The sequence below is a fragment of the Dipteris shenzhenensis genome, chromosome 13 (genome assembly GCF_047967505.1).
Source record: "Dipteris shenzhenensis isolate YYH24624 ecotype China chromosome 13, Dip_SZ_1.0, whole genome shotgun sequence".
Classification (NCBI taxonomy): Eukaryota; Viridiplantae; Streptophyta; class Polypodiopsida; order Gleicheniales; family Dipteridaceae; genus Dipteris; species Dipteris shenzhenensis.
The window spans coordinates 13,840,608-13,861,237 of NC_141608.1; the positions used below are offsets into that span (position 1 = coordinate 13,840,608).

The window sequence follows — 20,630 nt, forward strand, 5'->3', positions numbered from 1 at the left end:
GTTGAACTTCGACATCATGCCTCTTTTTCGGTACGATGTCATACTTGGACAACAGTGGCTCTACGACTATAATCCATCAATTAGTTTTCGCAGCCATACTATCCAATTTGTCCACCAGGGAAAACTTATTGAGCTAACTGGTTCTAGGGATTCTCCTTCAATCCCAGTTGCCTCTGCCCTACAAGTAAAGAAGTGGGTTCGTAAACATCAAGTAAAGACTTCACTTCTGTTGGTTACGGCAGTAGAGGAGACACCAACAAAGGATCCTCCTGAATACCTCAACCAACCTTTTTTCCAGCCCTACTTGGATATTTTTCGACAGGAATTGCCAAACCAGTTATCACCTCGACGACCAGTGGATCACCTAATCGAACTTATTCCCGGCAGTAATCCACCGTCGAAACCTCCTTATCGGGTTTCTTACACTCAAAATGAAGAAATCCAAAGACAGGTGACCGAACTACTCGACAAAGGTCACATTCGGCCCAGTCGCAGTCCTTTTGGATCTCTTGTAGTACTTGTGGAAAAAAAGAATAAGTCAATGCGCCTCTGCATTGACTACCGAGTCCTCAACAAGCTCACTATCAAAAACAAGTATCCATTGCCTTGCATCGATGATCTCTTCGATCAACTTCTACACGCAACACAATTCTCAAAGATTGATCTTCGTTCAGGTTATCATCAAATTCGCATACGAGAAGGCGATGAGTACACGACAGCTTTTCAAACAAAGTATGGACACTATGAATGTTTGGTCATGCCTTTTGGGTTAAACAATGCCCCGGCCACATTCATGACACTAATGAACGACATCTTCAGGCCTTTCCTCGATAAGTTCGTCATCGTTTACCTCGATGACATCCTCGTTTTCAGCAGATCCCTACATGAGCACAAACATCTTCACCAAGTTTTTGAAGTTCTCCGCGCAAATTCTCTCTACATCAACATTGAGAAGAGTGAATTCTTCAAGACCCAACTCGAATATTTGGGACATGTTATTTCAGCTCAAGGCATCTCTGTGGATCCCAAGAAGGTCGAGGTAATCCGAAACTGGCCTACTCCTAAGAATGTTCATGATGTCCGCTCTTTTCTCGGATTGGCAAACTTCTACCATACAAAGGTCTATCAATTTTTCGAAATCGTAGCTCCTATGTCCGAATTATTGAAAAGCAAAGCAGTTTTTCAGTGGCTTACCAAAATAGAGTATAGTTTCCAACAACTCAAGCAAGCACTCACTACCACACCAGTTATGGCTATTGCTGACCCAAACCTTCCATTTGAGGTCAAGACCGACGCTTCCGACATTGCTACATGAGCAGTCTTGATGCAAGAAGGCAGAGTTATTGCTTTTGACAGCTATAAACATTCTGATATCCAAACCCGATACCCGGTTTATGATAAAGAGTTTCTTGCCGTTGTACATGCTTATCGCTCTTGGAAACATTATCTCATGGGAGCCGACTCGGTGGTCAAGATAGACCATCACTCTCTAAAGTATATCTTTACTCAGCCAGTCATGAACGCTCGATAAGCACGCTGGGTTGAATTTCTGGCCAACTTTCACATGACCATTGAGTACATTCCAGGACTATGCAATGTAGTTGCAGATGCTCTCAGTAGGTTAACTCTAGCATCAGCTATGGTAATCTCTACATTATCTGTGGATGTTCCAAATTCATTCAAAGGGAAGTATTTCAATGATAAAGACTTCGGCACAGTAGTACAAGTTCTTTCAAAAGATCAACCTTCGACCTCCGAACAGAAGATTTTCTCATCCTATTCTTATACGGACGACCTTTTGTATTATCAAGATTGCGTCTGTGTACCACATGACAAGGATGTTCGACGTCTTTTGTTAAAAGAGCATCATGTAGTTCCTTATGCTGCCCATCCAGGCATCAACAAGACTTATAGGTTACTCAGTGCAACATACTACTGGCCTCAGATGAAAAGCGACGTCATCAAAATGGTTACATCTTGCTTATCTTGTCAACAAATGAAAGCAAGCCGACGACATCCAGCATGACTTCTTCAGCCCCTTCCAGTTCCAACTGAAAGGTGGGAAAGTATTTCCATGGATTTCATTACAACACTACCACGATCCTCCATAGGTAACACTCAGATTATGGTAATTGTTGATCGATTGTCCAAAATGGCACACTTCGTTGCTTGCAAAAGCAGTGCACAGGCTTCGGACATCGCCAAACTCTTCATACAACACATCTTCCGACACCATGGATTGCCCAAGAATATCATATCCGACAGAGAGGCTAAGTTTACCAGTCACTTTTGGATTTCACTGTTCGAATCTTTGGGTACAACTCTACTGTTTAGTTCAGACTACCACCCAGAATCAGATGGCCACACTGAAAGAGTCAACCAAGTTCTGGAAGAAATGCTTCGACATTATATTCAGTCACGCCTAGCAGCTTGGGAAGAGTATCTACCACTCCTTGAGTTTGCTTATAATAACTCTTTCCATAGTGCCATTGGCATGACTCCATTCCAAGCAGCTTATGGACACACTCCGATTGTATCAACGAATTTTGTACTTCAACATTAAGTGGCCCTAGCTGATCAACTGGTTCAAGAAATGCAAGACATTCTATTGCAAGTCAGGGATCATATGCGAAAAGCACAAGAGCGGTACCAACGGTCTACCAACAAACCGTTGGAACTATCAGAGTCCTAGTGTGTGTGGTCCTAGAGTCCTAGGAGTGTCCTACAGTTGTGAGTGTGAAGAGTCTTGAGGCCACTTGTTCCACCTCATGTGGTAGGTGTGATTCTTGCCCTAGATTATAGGATCTAGATTCTCTTGTGTGTGACCTCATCTATGAGGTGTTAGTGTGGGAAGATAAGGCTTGCCCAGCCTATAAATGAGGCCATGTACTAGCTATGATTACACAATCTATCAACATCAGTTCGTGCCTCAGCTCTTGTCTCTAACGTGTGATTGAGTGTCTCTCACCCTCTCCCCATTTTCAACAGTTGGTATCAGAGCCATGAGCACGAATCGCTTGGAGATAATCGACACATTTCCATCTTGATGCCGACTTGCTTCTACGCCTATCTTCCACGCCCACCAGATTTGGAGAAGCTGCCGACCAGCAACAGATTGAAGCAGTCGGCCTCCCTCACAATCTGCTTACGCCTCCCTCGCAGTCTGCCCGCCATCTCCACGATGCTGTCCAGCAGGCCGTTCCAGTTCTGCCCGTTGCTGCTGCCGCCTCTCCGCTCTCCTCCTTCCGCCCCTGATCTGCGCAATCTCCAGCAGCAGCATTCTGCCCCAATGACCTACGACAGCTCCTGCGAAGGTGTCGTTGCGATGATTTGGCGGCATCTTGCATGTACCGGCGACTGACGACCTTGTGAGGGTCGTGGCCATCGACTCGCACGTCACAGCCTCACCGTTGAAGATCTTGAAGAAAGAGCTTCACCGCCATCTTCAACTCCATTTTGACCAGATCTGCACCAAACAGCCGACTGTTTGTTGCTGATTCATTGTTGCATATGGAGCTAATTTTTCGAAGCTGAAGATTGACAAAATGCTGCAGGAAAGCATGGTTGTTATTGTTGCTGAATGCGCCCTTTTCCTAGACGACCTGCATCTGAAATGAACTAATTCCAGCTCGTTTTTCTTACTGTTCAAGCTGTCACCAGCTCCAAAAATGCCGCCACATTTGGAGGGGATTCAGACCGACCTTGAAGCCCAGCATTTCTGCTCCGTGACGACCTAAATCCCTAAATTGCGATTTTCAAGAATTTTGCCTCATTTTGGGTGAATTTGTTGGGGCTTTTATGATCTGAAGCTTCCCTAGTATTGCTAGAACACTATGCTCTAGGAAATTTTGAAAAGCCCCAATTTTCTGCAAACCCTAATTTTGCAGCAACCCTAACCCAAAAATTTAGGGCTTCTTTTGCAAAATTTGAGTAAACATTGTAAGGGATTTAGACACTCGTTCATTGAGAAATTCTCAAGGAGCAATTTCCCAACTTGGCAGACGAAACTTCGGCTTCTTCTTATGCGAGAAGGCATATGGAATATCACCAATGGCAAGGAGCCAAAACCCCAAAGTGATGATGCTACAATCAGTTGGTGGGAGAACCAAAATGATAAAGCAATGGCTATCATTGGCCTAGCTTTAGCTGACAACCTTATCCACCATGTGGATTTTGATAAGACTGCAAATGACGTTTGGGAAAAATTAGAGAATTTGTTTGGAAATAAGATCAATAATTCCAAAGTCTTTCTCAAACAAAAACTCTTCAAGCTTAAGATGAAGGAAATTGAAACCCTCAATGAACACTTGAGCAATCTTGGGTCAATTCTCCAATAGTTATCTGCCATCCGAGCCATAGTTGAAGATGATGATCAAGTTGTTGTACTTCTCTCAAGTATTGAAGACATTTTTAAGTACAATGAGATCCTTGCTGTCCTAAGAGTCAGCCGCAATATGAGCTTTAAGGATATGGTAGCTCATCTCATTGATGAGGACCGTAGGCTTACAGAGAAAGCAGAATCTTCCTTTGAATCTGGCAAAGCATTCTTTCTCAAGAATAAGCCCAAGAAGAAAGGAAAACCTCTTAAATGTAATTACAGTCAGAAGCTTGGCCATCCAGAGGATCGTTGCTTTAAGAAGATGGCAAAGGTACAAGCCAAAGAACATGCCAATCTGGTTGCGGAGCAGAACGAGGACGAAGACGATGAAGCTACACCTGAGGAACAAGCCTGCACTGTTGCTGTTTTTGGTCTATCCCCCCATGAGGTGATAGATGAAGAGTGGGCTTTCTAGATTCATGTGTGTTAGTAGGTACTCTGCCTTGGGTAGTCCCCCTAAAATAATGTAATAATTTGTCATTTTGTGTGCCTTGTTCTATAAAAGGCTCCACTTATTTCCATGTACCCAGTTAGGAGACAGGGGGGTTATTATGTCTTTCCTTTATCAGGCCTGGCCGAGTTCCAAGATGTTGGTCTACTCCCTAGACCTATGAGTTCGTCATGCATCCATGCTCAGATTTGAGTCTCTGATCACATTGACACCTAAGCCATGAGAGTGCTTGGTTCAACCTTTGAATTATGCTTAGCTGTTAGCCTCTGAGATTGCCTGGGATGCACAGTCTGGATGATGTCATAGTTTCTCACCCTAGCTCCGAAGGGGGGTTTGTTGGAACTTTCGGAGTCCTAGTGTGTGTGGTCCTAGAGTCCTAGGAGTGTCCTACAGTTGTGTGAGTGTGAAGTCTTGAGGCCACTTGTGCCACCTCATGTGGTAGGTGTGATTCCTCCCCTAGATTATAGGATCTAGATTCTCTTGTGTGTAACCTCATCTATGAGGTGTCAGTGTGGGAAGATAAGGCTTGCCCAGCCTATAAATGAGGCCATGTACTTGCTATGATCACACAATCTATCAACATCAATTTGTGCCTCAGCTCTTGTCTCTAACGTGTGATTGAGTGTCTCTCATCCTCTCCCCATTTTCAACACAAACATAGACGTCACCTGGAATTTGACACTGGTGACATGGTGCTATTATTTGTAGCCCGACATTGCTACAAGACGGTTAAGTCTGTGTTTCCTAAGTTGCGACCAAGATACTATGAACCTTTCCGGATCGTCAAGAAAAATTCACCTTTAAGTTACAAATTGGAATTACCACCATCATGGGGTAAAATCCATCAGACATTTCATATTTCTTGGCTAAAGACGTACATTCCATTTTGGCAAAAGTCTGCAAATTGACTCACATTGAGTCCAAAACTGCTTGCAAATCTCCAAAATGCTCTTTCAACTGCCAAATTGTGTCCACAATGCAAAAGCCCCAAATTTCTGCAAGAAATTGCACCTGAAAGGGGAAAATGGACTAAAAGCCCCAAATTTGTGCAATTCTTTGCAACAAATGCAAAAGCCCCAACTTTGCTCCCAAAATGCAGGCCAAACAATGTAAAGGCACCCTGACGTGAAGAACAGTAATAGTCCGTACAGTACGGACTGTACTTTTGTATGGATAGCTGACATCAGCTGTACGGTCGACTGTACGGAATGAGTGTGGAAAGACGTGTAGAATGGTGTATGGAACTCGGTACGGGGCTGTACGGTGCTGATGCAGTAGGAATAGAGTTCGCACGTGTGGCGTAGTTGTACGGATGTATGGTAGCTGATACGGACTTGCAACAGTACGGCGAGCTGACACAACTGTACAGATGTATGGAATGCGGGCTGTATGGCCGTCAACGAAATTTGTACGGCAGTATGTCGGTGTAGATTTGCTGGCGATGGAGATCGTACGGACGAATGGCGCGGGAGCTGTACAGACATACGGACCTGACACGCAGATACGAGATCCATACCGATGTACGGATGGGCAGGAAGATGGAGCTTGCGGGCTAGAGGCAGGAGGTCAGGCAGGAAGAACCTGCTCTGATACCAAATGTGAACAAAATGAGAGCAAGAGTGAGAGAGTGAGCTGAACATAAGTTTGCTGAATAGTGGACTGAAATGAAGTGAGTACAAAAGAGAATTGAGGGGCTTTGTCTAAGTGACAAAACCCTATCTTATCCACTAACCGTAGTTAGGGATTACACTGTGGTTAGGGAGAAAAACCTCAGAGAGGGAAAAGTGCCCCTAATCTACTTATTATAATACATTGGCTACTGCCTAGAATATGATAATAATTCTAACATTCTGATAGAGGCAAACCATGTCATGCAACCAACATCGTGGGTATCTTCCGATTGCGTACTTGCATTGTTCCTCGGTCTAGGATTCTTGTTGGTTTGCGCCTTGCATTATCTACTACCTCCTCAAACAAAACAACACCCTCGATTAGCGAGTCACTTGCATGCAAAAATTTCTTTAAACAAGAAACATGAAACACTGGGTGCATCTTACAACCTTGTGGGAATTCTAATTTATAGGCCACCTTGCCTATTCTTTTTAGAATTAACCACGGCCCACAATATCGAGGTGATAACTTAGCACACTCTGCTACAGTTAAAGACTTGGAGTGTGAAGGAACTGTGAGAAAAACTTTTTCTCCTTAAATTCCATAACGGATTTGTTTTCATTCGCATATGCCTTAGCTCTATCCATAGCTTGGCGGATGTTAGTTCTCGCAAGTGCTAGCATCTCCCGCATGTGAACCACAAAGTTCGCGGCACTAGGCACTTTCTGAGGTATTCGAAGTGTAGTTGGATTTGTTGGTCTATAACCATAGTTCAGCTCGAACGGACTGATCCCTGTAGAGGAATGTTTTCTATCATTGTAGGCAAATTCTAACAGTGGCAACCACTTGTTCCACCTGTGTTGCCTCAATGAAACATATGCTGTAAGTATATCCTCTAAAATCTGGTTGACTATTTCCGTCAGACCATCCGTTTTTGCATGATCCCCACTACTCAGTATCACAACCACTTTCTTTGGATTCACCTCAAGAGTAATAATGAATCCTAAATATTCAAGTCTTACCATACACAGTACAATTTTCTTTTTATTTACATAGAGACTAGCTTTCCTCAAAGTACTGAACACTATTCTCAAGTGTTCGTGATGCTCAGCAATACTTTTGCTGAAAACAAGAATGTCGTCAATAAAATGTACTATAAACTTCCCGATATACGGGTGTAGAAAGTTGTTCATAAGCATGATGAATGTAGTTGGAGCATTGGTAAGTCCAAATGGCATTACCAAAAGCTCATAATGTCCAAACCTGCTGCACATTCTCGGGTCTAATACGGATCTGATGGTAGCCACACTTAAGATCTATCTTGCTGAAAACAGTGATATTATTTAGTGCTCGGTAATCTATACAGAGATGGAAAGTATGGTCTTTCTTTTTTTTAAATATCATTGGTGAAGAAAAAGATGAGAAATTGGGCTGAATCTGCCCCAGCTTGAGATATTCTTCCAGTTGTCTTCGCACCTCTTCTTCGGTAAAACTTAAACCTATAGGGAGGTCTATTTGCAGGTTCTTCCTTCGTGATTAGTTCAATCTTATGCTGAACATTCTGCTTTGGAGGTAACCCATAAGGTAACTCATCCCTAAAACAGCTAGAGAACTTCTCTGCTATTTGATCAGCCAACTTGGCCATCTCCCCATCTTGGGTACCATGAGTGCTAGCCGATGGACTATCAATCGGCTCTACCGACGCTGTAGAAAGAAACAAAAGCTCTTCTTGAGTTTTTTAAACTTTCATTACGAAAACTAACGGTCCCTGAGGCAAATCCCTTTCATCTCGTAAAACATACAACACATCATTCATCTTGAATTGATAAATGTGCTTTTTCCAATCCATGGCTGGATTCTTCCTAGAATGTCAAGCCTTACCCAGGGCTATATCTGCGTGAGCAAGCTATGTGTGCCATCCTGACTGTATATGCATAATCAAATGGGCTAAGTCTTTAATTTCAGCCTCTTTACAAGCTTGGAGTTAATTACATTGTGCGTTGATATTGAGTCAAACAACACAATGACGTCATGATTGACTACTTGTTCCTTCATCTTAATTAACTCCGCATTGTTAAAGGCTGTATATCCCGTTGTTGCGGGCTTTGATAGGATATTATCAGGTGCACTGTTTACTAGCTTCGCAACATACATACACAATAAAACAAGTCTAATCTCTAAGAAGATCCGGCAAACTGAATCTGCATCTGTTCGCTCTGGAACTTCCCTTCATCTCCACGTCACATTCTACGATAACCATCTTAGCCATCCGACGATCCTTATTTCATGGACAATCTTTCCATTGATGAGGTTGAAGGCATCCAAAACACAAGCCTTCTCTCCTCGCTTTTTCTTTTTGCTCTAGAGTCAAAGAAGACTTCGACCAAGCCTGGGCTGCCATTGGTGTTACTTTTCTTTTTACTCCAATGGTGGTACTTGGTTTAGAAGGAGTCTCAACTGGCTTCGCCTGCTTGGCTTGGCCACTAGGCTGTGATGCACTCCCTTTGCTAATCCACGTCTTCTTAAACCGAGTTTTCTTTGGGTACTCATACCGAGTCCCAACCTGCACAAACCCACTTGGTTTGTTTTCTTTGGCATCCTCATAGTTCAAGGCTTCATCTAGCATGTTCGCATACTTAGCCCAAACTTCCATCTTGATCCGATCGTCCAGTCGAAAGATTAAATCTTTTAGCTGCACCCGACTGAGGTAGAGGTTCATAAATTTTCTTAACACTCTCTTTGAACTTATTAGTGTATTCAGCCACTGATAAATGTCTCTGACGAAGGTTTCTATACTGATCCCAAGCTCGGGATGTTTCGTCAGGAGGTAAGAAGTGTTTTCTTAATTCTTTTTTAAACCCCTCCTAAGTAGTGGACGTCACTCCATCTTTTTGCTGTTTTATCCACCATCTATCCGTTGCCTCATTAAACATGTAGGTGGCCTTGTGGATTTTCTTCATATCACACAAATGGTGAAGACCTCATCCCATTTGTGTAACCAGGTCTCTATGATATCAGAACTACAGTCAGACATCCGACCAGAATACTTTTTTGGCCTATAATTAGTAATATTAGACACCTTAGCCCTTTTAGGCTCGATCGTATGAACACTGGTTTTAGGCTCCATTGGAGCTTTACCTTTCTCTTCATGAGATGGTCTAGTAGACATACTGTGAACCAATTTCCTTAGCTCGGATTGCCCTATATTTGCTTGCTATTGTTGAGCTAGAATATGTTGCAAGGCATCCTCCAATAATGCAATTCTACCAGACAATGTATGGCTTGCTGCGTGCGACACCTGTGAGGTCGGCCGGACTCCCGATTCTACAGGATCCACCCTAGAAGCTTGTTCTTCAACTTCCATTGCAATAGCTTTGCCCCTTAAAAAAAAAAAAAACCCACTATCCAAATGATACAAATACTCACAATTGAAACACATACGGTTTCGGTATACTAGGAAAATCTCTGCAATCTTAAATAAGTGCACGGGAACTTATATGGCAAATACCCGAAAACTCAAACATAAACCATAAACTAAAAGAGGAAATAGAAAGCCCCCTAATCAAGTCGTCCTTAGTTTGTAGAAGAATGCCGAAGCTGCTCTACTTTTATGTCCAAGTGAGCAAGGATGATGAAAACCCCATAAAACGCCATTAATATGGATTTTTGCCCATTTTCTTCAATTTTTAGAAGGAGAAAACGGGATTCCATCATTGATTGACGGAATTCTCTATACCATCAAATTCAACTTCACCCAATCATCAACAAGCCTTCGTATGGCAAATCAGTGAAGCATTAAACGTGTGTTAGTCTTTGCCTGGAAAGCCTTGTGACAATCAACTACTATGTGGAGTGTGTACAGAAAAGACTAAAGTCATAAACTCCTGCAATCTTGACGACGTCCGTTTGTCCTTTTCCACTCTACGTCCACGCTCCTGCAACCTTAACGAAATTGCGATGATGTGAAAACGTCTTTGAGCGTCCATAGTGATTGTTCTCACAGAGAAGGTCTCCAACAGCGCCTACGTACGACCATCCTAGGGTATATCTCGCAGGTTGTTTTAGCGAAGGAAAGCTAACGTGCCATAATTTAACAGGTCAAAAACGACCCTTTAACACTTCCCAGGGGACATCGACGCTAGCAAAAGGTCCACAAGTTGAGTGTGTGGGTAAAGCATCCATCTTTTTTGTGTGTGCGAGAACAATGGAGTTAAAAGCAAGAAATACAAAAGGATAGCTATAGCAGCTAATAACATATTACAATACATGGACCAATGCCTTTGTAGGCCATCTTTTGGTGGTTCTAGTGATGCCCTATAGGCTATGGTGTGTGCCTTGTAGGCATAAGTGTAGGCACTTATAGTGTTAGTGCCTTCTATGCCACATAGGACACTTAGTCCTATGTGACACCTAGGACACTTAGTCCTAGGCCTAGATACAAGTACTTTGTACTTGTGTTTAGGTACCTTATCCATCAATCTAAGTTTGACGTGATTTCTTCCTCGACTCGTCCTGTACCTGCACTCTCACTCTCTCTCCGTACTTCACACCTTCAGTGGTATCAGAGCAGGTCTTGCTCTAGCCTTCTAGCTCTCCTCAGCCCTGAGCCTCCATTGCTCATTGGAGATTTTTTTTGCCCCGCTGGTTGACAAGTAGGCATCGTACAGTCCGTTCCTTTCGTACATATTTGAGTACCTTCCAGCCTGTTCGAGGCCCTTCAGCGCTATCTGCTCCGTACTCTGCGTAGTTACTGTACTGCAAATCCGGGCACTTCGCCGTACCTGCGTCATATTGCACGTAGCCGTTGCATCGATGTACTGAAGTCGTGCATCGCCGTACGCAGTATTGAAATCGTACACCCGTACCTGCAGTTCGTCGTACGTACGATGCTGTGATAGATCCGTCGTACGTCCATACCGTACGCCGTTTCGTACCTTCGTCGTACAAGGTACCTACGCCGTACAACTGTACCTGCGTAGGAGTACAAGGTACTTTCACTGTACCTTCAGTCGTCAGCACTTTGTACCAGCTTCCTGTACTACGTACCTTTAGTGGTATTCCGTACAGCTTCATTTGGGTATTCCGTACAGATTCACCACAGGTTCTGTACCTATTTTAGCATTGGCTGGAGTCAGGTCCTTGGTCTCACTGCAGTCATCTACAGACATTTGCAGATTTGGGGCTTTTGCAGGACATTGGAAAATTTGGGGTTTTCATTTCCTTTCACCTCCTTTAATTGCAATTTCTACCAAGAAATTGGAGTTTTGGGATTTGTTCTACAATTTCTTGTTTAGATTGCAGTACATTGGGTCAGATTGCAGGACAGACAGCTACATTTGCAGGACATTGAGTCAGATTTGCATACATTGGGTCACATTTGCAAAATTTCAGCAAAATTTGGGACTTTTCTGAATTTGCCCTCTTTTTGGCCTATTTGCCCTCAATAAATTTGGGGCTTTTACCAAATTTGCTGTTTTTGCAGTGAACATTGCCTGTCACAATCACATTTGGGTCAGATCTGCATTTGCCCTTTGATTTGGGTCAGAAATTTGCAGATATTTGCTGTCATTTTTGGGACAGCCAGCTTTTTGCAGTGATAGCCTTGAGGCTTTTGGGTTTTCAGGTCTTTTAGAGGTTATCACAGTTGCTATGGCTGGGAACAATCAAGATTTATTTGGAGTTCTTCGTGAAGATGATAAGTTGGATGGCATCAACTATCCGATGTGGTCTTATCTCATGAAACATATTCTTGTTGCAAAGCATTTGTGGAATATTGTTTCTGGGGCTGATCTGAGGCCAGCCAATGCTACAGTGGTTGTTTCTACTGCTGGTCCTTCTGCAGGTGGTACTCCTCCTGATGCCTCTTCCTCTAGCACTCCTGCTGCTGCTCTTCCAACTCAAGAACAGTCAAGATGGGATGCAAGAGATGCAAATGCACATTCATGCAAGAGAATCATTATTCCACACATCCGGTCTTGCAGGACAACAAAGGATGCTTGGGATAAATTGGCTTCTCTATATCAGATTCACAATGAAGCTCGTGTTGCATATTTGAGAAGGCAATTACAGGAAGTGAATATGAATGAAGGTGAGTCAATGGATGCATATTTGACAAAGGTCAAGGACCTCATGGAACAGCTTGCCAACATTGATGAGATGGTGCCAAATTCACAGCTTGTCAGTACTACATTGAATGGACTACCAGATACATATCAAGGGTTTGCTACAACCCTTCGATTAGTGGCCATGGGTAATCCAAACCACTATTCTTTTGATCAGCTAGTTACTTTGCTTTTGCAGGAAGAGCAAAGTAGAGCTAACAGACAAGCCATTATTCCTGATCATGCATTTGCTTCACAGCAGACAGGAAGAGGCAAGGCTTCCAAACCTATGGGCAAGCCAAAATCTGTGCACAGCAGGTGCAATTCCTCTACAGATAGCAGCTGCAACATCTAAAAATACAGCAGATAAGGGAAAGAAGAAAAGATGCAACTATTGTCGCAAGCCTGGACATGACATTTCGGAATGTAGGAAGCGCATTGCTTTGGAGAAAAAGAAAGCAGGATTGACAGTTAATGCCTCACATGCCATTGAATCCCATGAGCCAGCAGATTCTTCACATGGACATGCTCTTCAGGATCTCATTTGATCCCTCCAAAGCTGATGCACTCTTTACTGCTAATGGTGCTCAGTCCTGGTACTTTGATAGTGGTGCTTCCAAGCATGTCACATCTTGCAGACAGATGTTTCATTCTCTAGCTGATGCACCTGGAGGGGGGACTGTTACATGTGCTAATAATGCTTCATATGCTGTAAAAGGAGTTGGAGATGTGCAGGTCACATCCATTTCCAGCCATCCTGTCACTCTGACAAATGTTCTTTTTGTACCTCGCATTGAAGTCAACTTGATTTCAATTTCAGCAATTGCTACTTCAAGTTTCAGAGTAATTTTTGATGGCTACAGATGCCTAGTATATGATCTTCGTGATGACAATGCCATAGTTCTCAGTGGCACCTTGCAAAAAGGGCTTTATCACCTTGATCATCATTCAGCTGCACTTTCTGCTGAAGCATTAGCTATTTCAGATTCACAGCTTGCTGAAACTCATCTTTGGCATGAGAGAATGGGCCATCTCAATTATAGAGCTCTTGCAAAGTTACATTCACAGCAAATGGCAAATGATGTACCTCAGACTCACACAGTTTCTAAACATGTGTGTGAGGGCTGTCTTTTGGGTAAGATGCATCGATTTCCTTTTCAAAAGAATTGTCCAAAACTCTCACAAAGGAAATTGCAGCTAGTACACAGCGATGTCTGTGGCCCAATGAGGACAAATGCCATTGGAGGATACAAGTATTTCATGACTCTCATTGATGATTTCACAAGGTATTGCTGGGTATATCCTTTAAAGGCCAAATCTGAAATTTTCTTATGCTTTCAGAGATGGCTGAATATGGTTGAGAATGAATCAGGATGCAAGCTTGTCACCCTCAACACATATAGGGGGGGTGAGTAAATGTCAAAGGAGTTTGATGCATTTCTATCCTCACAGGGCATTATTCACTCATGCACTACTCCTTACACTCCTCAGCAGAATCTTGTTTCTGAAAGGAAAAACAGGTCCACAATGGAGATGGCCAGGTGCATGCTTAAGGCCAAGTCTTTCCCCAATAAATTTTGGCTTGATGCAGTAATGTGTGCCAACTATGTGCTGAATGGATCACCTACATGGGCATTAAAGACTATTACACCTTATGAAGCATGGAAAGGCAGGAAGCCTTCACTTTCACACATGAAAGTTTTTGGGTCTCTTGCATATGTTCATGTACCATCTCAGCTGAGACATAAGCTTGATGACAAGGCAATCAAATGCATATTCATTGGTTACAGCTAGGAGAGCAGAGGGTATCGGTTATATCAACCAAATACTGGGAAGATTATTGTTAGTAGAGATGTGATCTTTGCTGAACATTCAGCGTCTCCTCTTGTGGACTGCAAAGCAAAGCCAGATATTGACATGTTTGATGCCTTTGAATCTTGGTTACCTCTACCATCATCAGAAGAGGATTTTGAGCAGCAACATGAGCCTCCTGCAGGCCCTCCACTAAGCAATAATCAGCCACCACCTCGTGCTGATTTGCAGGATTCTCTTCCTGCACAAAATGATCCCATTACTGATGATGCAGTCATTGAAGAAAGAGCTGTCAATAGACAGCAAAGGCAAGTTCCTAGATGGCATGTTGACACATTGAGGGACAGCAAACAAGATCAGCCTTTTGCTGCCCGGACAAGATCAAGGAATAGACAGCATGGTCACTTTCTTGAGTTTGCAATCCTTGCTACAGCTTGCAATGAAGAGCCTTTGTGCCATAAAGATGCTTTTGACAGCAAAGAGTGGATGGATGCAATGAAAGCTGAGTTACAATCTATTTCAAAAAATGACACTTGGGAATTAGTAGATCTCCCACCTGGCAAGCATGCCATTGGAACGCGGTGGGTCTACAAATTAAAAAGGAAATCTGATGGCAGCATAGATCGATATAAAGCCCATCTTGTTGCAAAAGGGTATGCCCAACAACAAGGCATTGACTTTGAGGAGACATTTGCTCCCACATCTAGGATTACTACCATTCGATGTGTCATTGCCATTGCAGCCCATCATCATTGGCAAGTGCACCAACTTGACATCAAGACTGCCTTTCTTCATGGGGATCTGCAGGAAGAAGTCTATGTCACACAACCTTCTGGCTTTGAGGTTGTTAATTCTGAAAATAAGGTATGCCGGCTTGGAAAAGCCCTCTATGGTTTGAAGCAGGCACCCTGGGCATGGTATGCCAAAATTCATGCACACTTACTATTCCTTGGTTTTTAGAATAGTCCTATAGAACACACTCTTTATTTCCGTGGGAGTAAATCTGATTTTTTAGTGCTGATTTTATATGTGGATGATATGCTTCTCACGGGCCCAGATACTCAGCAAATTGCAGCTTTCAAGGCTGATTTGCAGTAGATTTTTGACATGTCAGACATGGGACAGCTCCATTATTATTTGGGCATTCAGTTTGCTCATGTTGAGGGGAGTATCACGATGTCTCAGTCCAAGTATATTGGACAGCTCCTTAATCGTTTTCAGTTTGAGGATTGCAAGCCAATCTCTACTCCAGTGGACCCTGGCTTCAAATTCTCAGCTCATGATGGGAGCCCACCATGTGATATCACTCTTTATCAGCAGGCTGTTGGATGCCTTATTTATTTATGTCACACCAGACCTGACTTACAGTATGCAGTATCTCAGCTCAGCAGATTCATGCACATGCCCAGTTCACAGCATTGGCAGGCAGTGAAGAGAGTCTTCAGATATCTCAGAGGCACTCAAGATTTAGCCCTCTTCTATGGTGATCAGGGTTCACTTACCATGCATGCTTACACGGATAGTGACTGGGCAAGATGTTCCGACACCAGAGTGTCACATACTAGCAATTGTTGTTTGCTTGGCAATTCATGTATTTCTTGGCTCAGCAAGAAGCAACCAAGAGTTGCCACGTCTAGTTGTGAGGCTGAGTACAGGGCAGCCTTCATCGCTACAGTAGAGTGTGTTTGGCTTCGACAGTTACTTACAGATCTTGGTATTTGCGAGACATCCTCTACTATTGTCTACACTGACAGCCAGAGTGCTTTAGCCATTGCGCATAACCCAGTGTTTCATGCACGTAGCAAGCATATTAAGGTTCACTATCATTACGTTCGGGAACGGTTGTCAGCAGGAGACATAGAGTTGTCCTATCTTCCCACAGAGGACAACATCGCATATATGTTTACAAAGGCACTTCCTCGTCCCAAGTTCGAAGTCTTCCGACAGGCTTTACACTTGGCTCCCTTTGTTACATGATCTGACATTCCTTGTACATTCATTGGTGGCTATATCCTTTTGGATGAACATGTGCCACCATGACTAGAAACTACTAGGTATTCTGAGACGTTTCCAGAGTACTTCAGCCCATCCCATGGAGGGGTGTTTGTAGGCCATCTTTTGGTGGTTCTAGTGATGCCCTATAGGCCATGGTGTGTGCCTTGTAGGCATAAGTGTAGGCACTTATAGTGTTAGTTCTATGCCACATAGGACACTTAGTCCTATGTGACACCTAGGACACTTAGTCCTAGGCCTAGATACAAGTACTTTGTACTTGTGTTTAGGTACCTTATCCATCAATCTATGTTTGACGTGATTTCTTCCTCGACTCGTCCTGTACCTGCACTCTCACTCTCTCTCCGTACTTCACACCTTCAGCCTTAGCAGGTAGAAGAGACATCCGTTCTTCCTCTCGAAAAAAGGAGAATGTCCAGACAAGAATGCTCGAAGTGCCAATTTTCTAACTTGATTACAAGGCGTTCACTTCGAAGAAGCATCAGTAAAGACTTGACTTCTTCCTGGGTAGTGTTGTAGATCACTTGATGTATAGTATGAACTGCGTCTTGAGCAATATCTTCCATGTTATATGCCTTGTTTGGCTCCCTTCACATATGCTAGCAAGTATTCTCTGCATTTAGTGGTTTGGCTCAACGGTAACTTCCCGCCACATAATTCAGCAGGATTTTAAACACAGATAGAGAACTGGAGATAGGATGTTAGAAAAGTTAATAAGATAAATTTAAGTTGGAATTTACCTTTTGGAATTTCCTCTAGCCTTACATGAACAGTCTTTCAAAATTTTGCTGTAAAATTACTTTTTTTTTTGGAAATCAATTTGTCATATTATTATGTCATTATTATTATGTGTGCATCATTTCAAAGTTTCAGGGATTCATTTCGTAACTCTTTGAGGTGTTTCGTGTTTGTGACGTGATGCATTTTTCGAGTTGAATATGTTTTGATTGGGCAGATTGATGACAAGGAGGCTGTAACCATGATTGATTTCCCACAGATGGTGTCGGTTTCACATCGCAATGCTGAAATGTACTATTCCAACATAGCTTGGTAGATTCCAGATATGTTTGATTTTGAAATGTACAGGAAGAAATTGTGTCGTTTAGTCATAGAGCTCTGCATGTCAAAGCTCGGCAAGCTCTTAGTATCAAAAGATAGAATTTTAAGGGCCTGAAAAGCTAAGTTCATAACTCCTGCTTTTTGTGAAAAATGTCACTGAAATGTCAGGTACTTCAATCGAGATGTGGAGTGCATATTCAAGTTTTTCAACAAACGGTGAGTCGCTGGAAATGTTTTTGTGATTCGGGTCTCTTGATTGCAGACTCTTTTGCAGCAAGGTCTACATGCATGAAAAAGGTCAAGACATGGCATCTGCAATCGTTCTCAAGAGACGCATTGAGTGAAGTGACTTTTGTTTATGTAGTAAATGCAAATATTGTCTTAGAACATGTTAGAGTAGGTCACACTTACGTCCCATATGAGGAGGACAATGGGATTTACAGGATTGTTATGCTTTGGGGCTCTGATGCAGGTAGCATGTGGGTTTCTATGTGGGCTGCCATGTACTCCTGGAAAAGAGAATGCTGTTACTGATGCACTCTCTTGTACACTAAGAATCAAATGTATAAGTGTATTTTGTCATGATAAATTGATGGTTCTAAAGGACACATATGTACAGGATGTTGATTTTTCCCATAGTTATGCATCACTAAAGAGCTCCGACAAAAGGAAAGTCAACCAAAATTGTGGGTACCTTTTTAGCCTTAGATGAGCTTCTTATTCAGCGTGACAGGAAAAACAACACTTTTATCAGCATGTACGTTATGTTGTCTCTGCCAGATATGGGCATAATCTCTTGATTTTATACGGGCAAAGCACAAGCTCACATGCATGTTTTCGAGCTGAATTGACGAAGCTCAATAACACCCATGATTCAGCCTCTCTTCAAGCTAAATTGCATTTTCAGCCAACATTGTCTAATTAAGGAGTGGAATTCTCCCTAGTTTTCTTTCAAAGTTTGTAGATTTTTTCAGACTATCACTTATCTATACCGTGTGCGAGCATATGGCTCTTGTGCTGCAAGGCAACGCGGGCTACCTTGGTTGGCATTAGTGTCTTCTATGGCATTGGCAGCTCAGGGTGATCAGAGATATTGGTATGCATATGGTTTGAGAGATTGGGTTTCCACATAGACAGGCTGCCTCCCTTTCAGTACAGCACTGATGCCCCGTTTGTTCCGTTTCAGGGCAATGAGCTCAACCCAATCATCCGAGAGGATCTCTTACAGCTACACATGCAGGACTTGGTTGGCACAGATAGAGCTTCCCATGAAGCTCAGTTTCTATCAGAACCACCGCTTGCACACGTCTGAGGAGGGTTTCATTATCCCACACCGACTCTGTATCGAGAGTGGACAAGTGGATGGGATCCCCAGAGAGAGTTGTATCTGCACACTATGTGATCGACATGAGGTGGAATTAGAGGAGTACTTTGTCTTTCGTTGCCCAGTCTACTATGAGATCCGTAGATGATACCACTGCCTTTTCAGAGACAGATTTGAGGGCCTCTCCATACTCCTCTCATACCCAAACCAGAGATGCTTGGCCGCTTTCATTCATGAGGTGGTTCGACATGGGGAGCGTCTCATCAGATCATGAAGACAGGAGCGGGGGGGCTTACGTGGTTCATCCCAGAGTATGATCACGGAGTTCTTCCAATCGGAGCATGTTACCCCCTTGGCCACAGATAGCAGGTTAGGCAGGGACTCCGAGATCAAGATGCGGCACACTCGACAGAGGATAGACACACAGATCACACTCACCGATATTTCTTCCATTTTCAGGTCGGGGGGGTTATCGGGGCGGTCGTCAAGCGTCAGATAGATACCAGGAGGACATGACATATCTCTCATACATATAGCAAACAATGATCTATCACGGGCTTCTTGCCTACACTACCTAGTTCATCATCGGGTGTATCTTGACGTTTGATCCGATTGCATCTTCCATGGTGATGTTGATGCCAGGAATGTTTTATGTTTTATGACTAGGGTGACATGTATGATAATATCGTTGACTATGTCTACACAGTTTTCTCTAGCATAGGTATAGGATGCTCGCTATGTAGCTCCATCCTTTTGCTCATTTTATCAGGTTTTTTTTCTCTCTCTCTCATAGACCCATCAGTCTTTAATAGACTTTAATAATTTTTAATAAACTTTGTTTCTTTCTCTCTTTGCGAGAGACGGATTTGCACTTTATGTTATATGCGGGAGATTGAGGCAAATGCTTTCAGATGCCCTGTATACTATGAGATGCGTGGACGGCACCCTTGTCTTTTTAGTACTGGTTTCGGTCCACCCAAGAACTTTTCAGTCTGCTCAAGGAGTTCCTGGCACATCCAGATTAACTTGGGTGGCTATTTTCCTTCTTGAGGCCCAGAGACAAAGAGATCAGCTCATACAAGCACATAGGAGAGCACATGAGGAGTCAACTATGGTAGAATCTACTTGATTGTCGATGGTGATTAGTCAGTATATTCTATGGACTATAGTCACTAGTACATTGTACCTCTCCCCTCTCTTTTAACCCCATTCATACCTAGCCTTTTGTATCTCTGCTACTATGCCAATCACAGGGAGGGCCCCTCCCACCCCCACTCGTGTCTAAATCCACATTGACTGTGCCCTTGATCCAGTCTATGTGAGCCACCTAGCCTGGGAGCTTTTGGCCCTACTTGGAGATGATGTAGACCTCACCCGCGCCTCGAACACCCTTACCTCTGTGGTACAAGACGTTGCCACCAGATCTTTCCCCACGACTCAATGTGCACATGTCCCAATTGGGAAGATTCATCAAAACCCTTGCTCGACGATGAGTGGAAAGAGATGAGAGCTCACCTCACTCGTGAGCAAGCCTTAGTCCATCTGATGTCAGTTGAGGCACAACGGATCTCACGACGATTGTCACCTCGTACGAGATGGATTTTCCCCAAAAAAGATGAATGAGGTGATCAAATATTTCGAGGGCATAGTCACATGAAAACCCGTTTCGTCCTCTTCGAAACCTCAAAACGCGAAACAGACGAAACGTTTCGAAATAGGACAAAATGCTCTCAACGAAACCTTTGTTTCGCCCAAATCAAAATAAACATTTTTGCCCCGTTTTTTCTAGAATCCAAGGTGTTTATGTTTTGAATTTCCTTTTAGTATCTTGACTTTATATTTCTCTTTGTTCACTCTAACTTAAATATAACATATCTTTTT

At 43.1% G+C, this 20,630-nt stretch overlaps 1 protein-coding gene across 1 annotated transcript in view; it reads left to right on the forward strand.

Annotated features, from left to right (window-relative positions):
- LOC147895059 (protein serine/threonine kinase) overlaps positions 1–20,630 on the forward strand; it is a 61,032-nt gene that overhangs the window by 32,234 nt on the left and 8,168 nt on the right. Inside the window, exons 8-9 of the mRNA XM_087383567.1 lie at positions 17,322–17,395; positions 17,594–17,641. Of these exons, the coding sequence (XP_087239693.1) occupies positions 17,322–17,395; positions 17,594–17,641 (122 nt within the window). The remainder of the gene's footprint in view (positions 1–17,321; positions 17,396–17,593; positions 17,642–20,630) is intronic.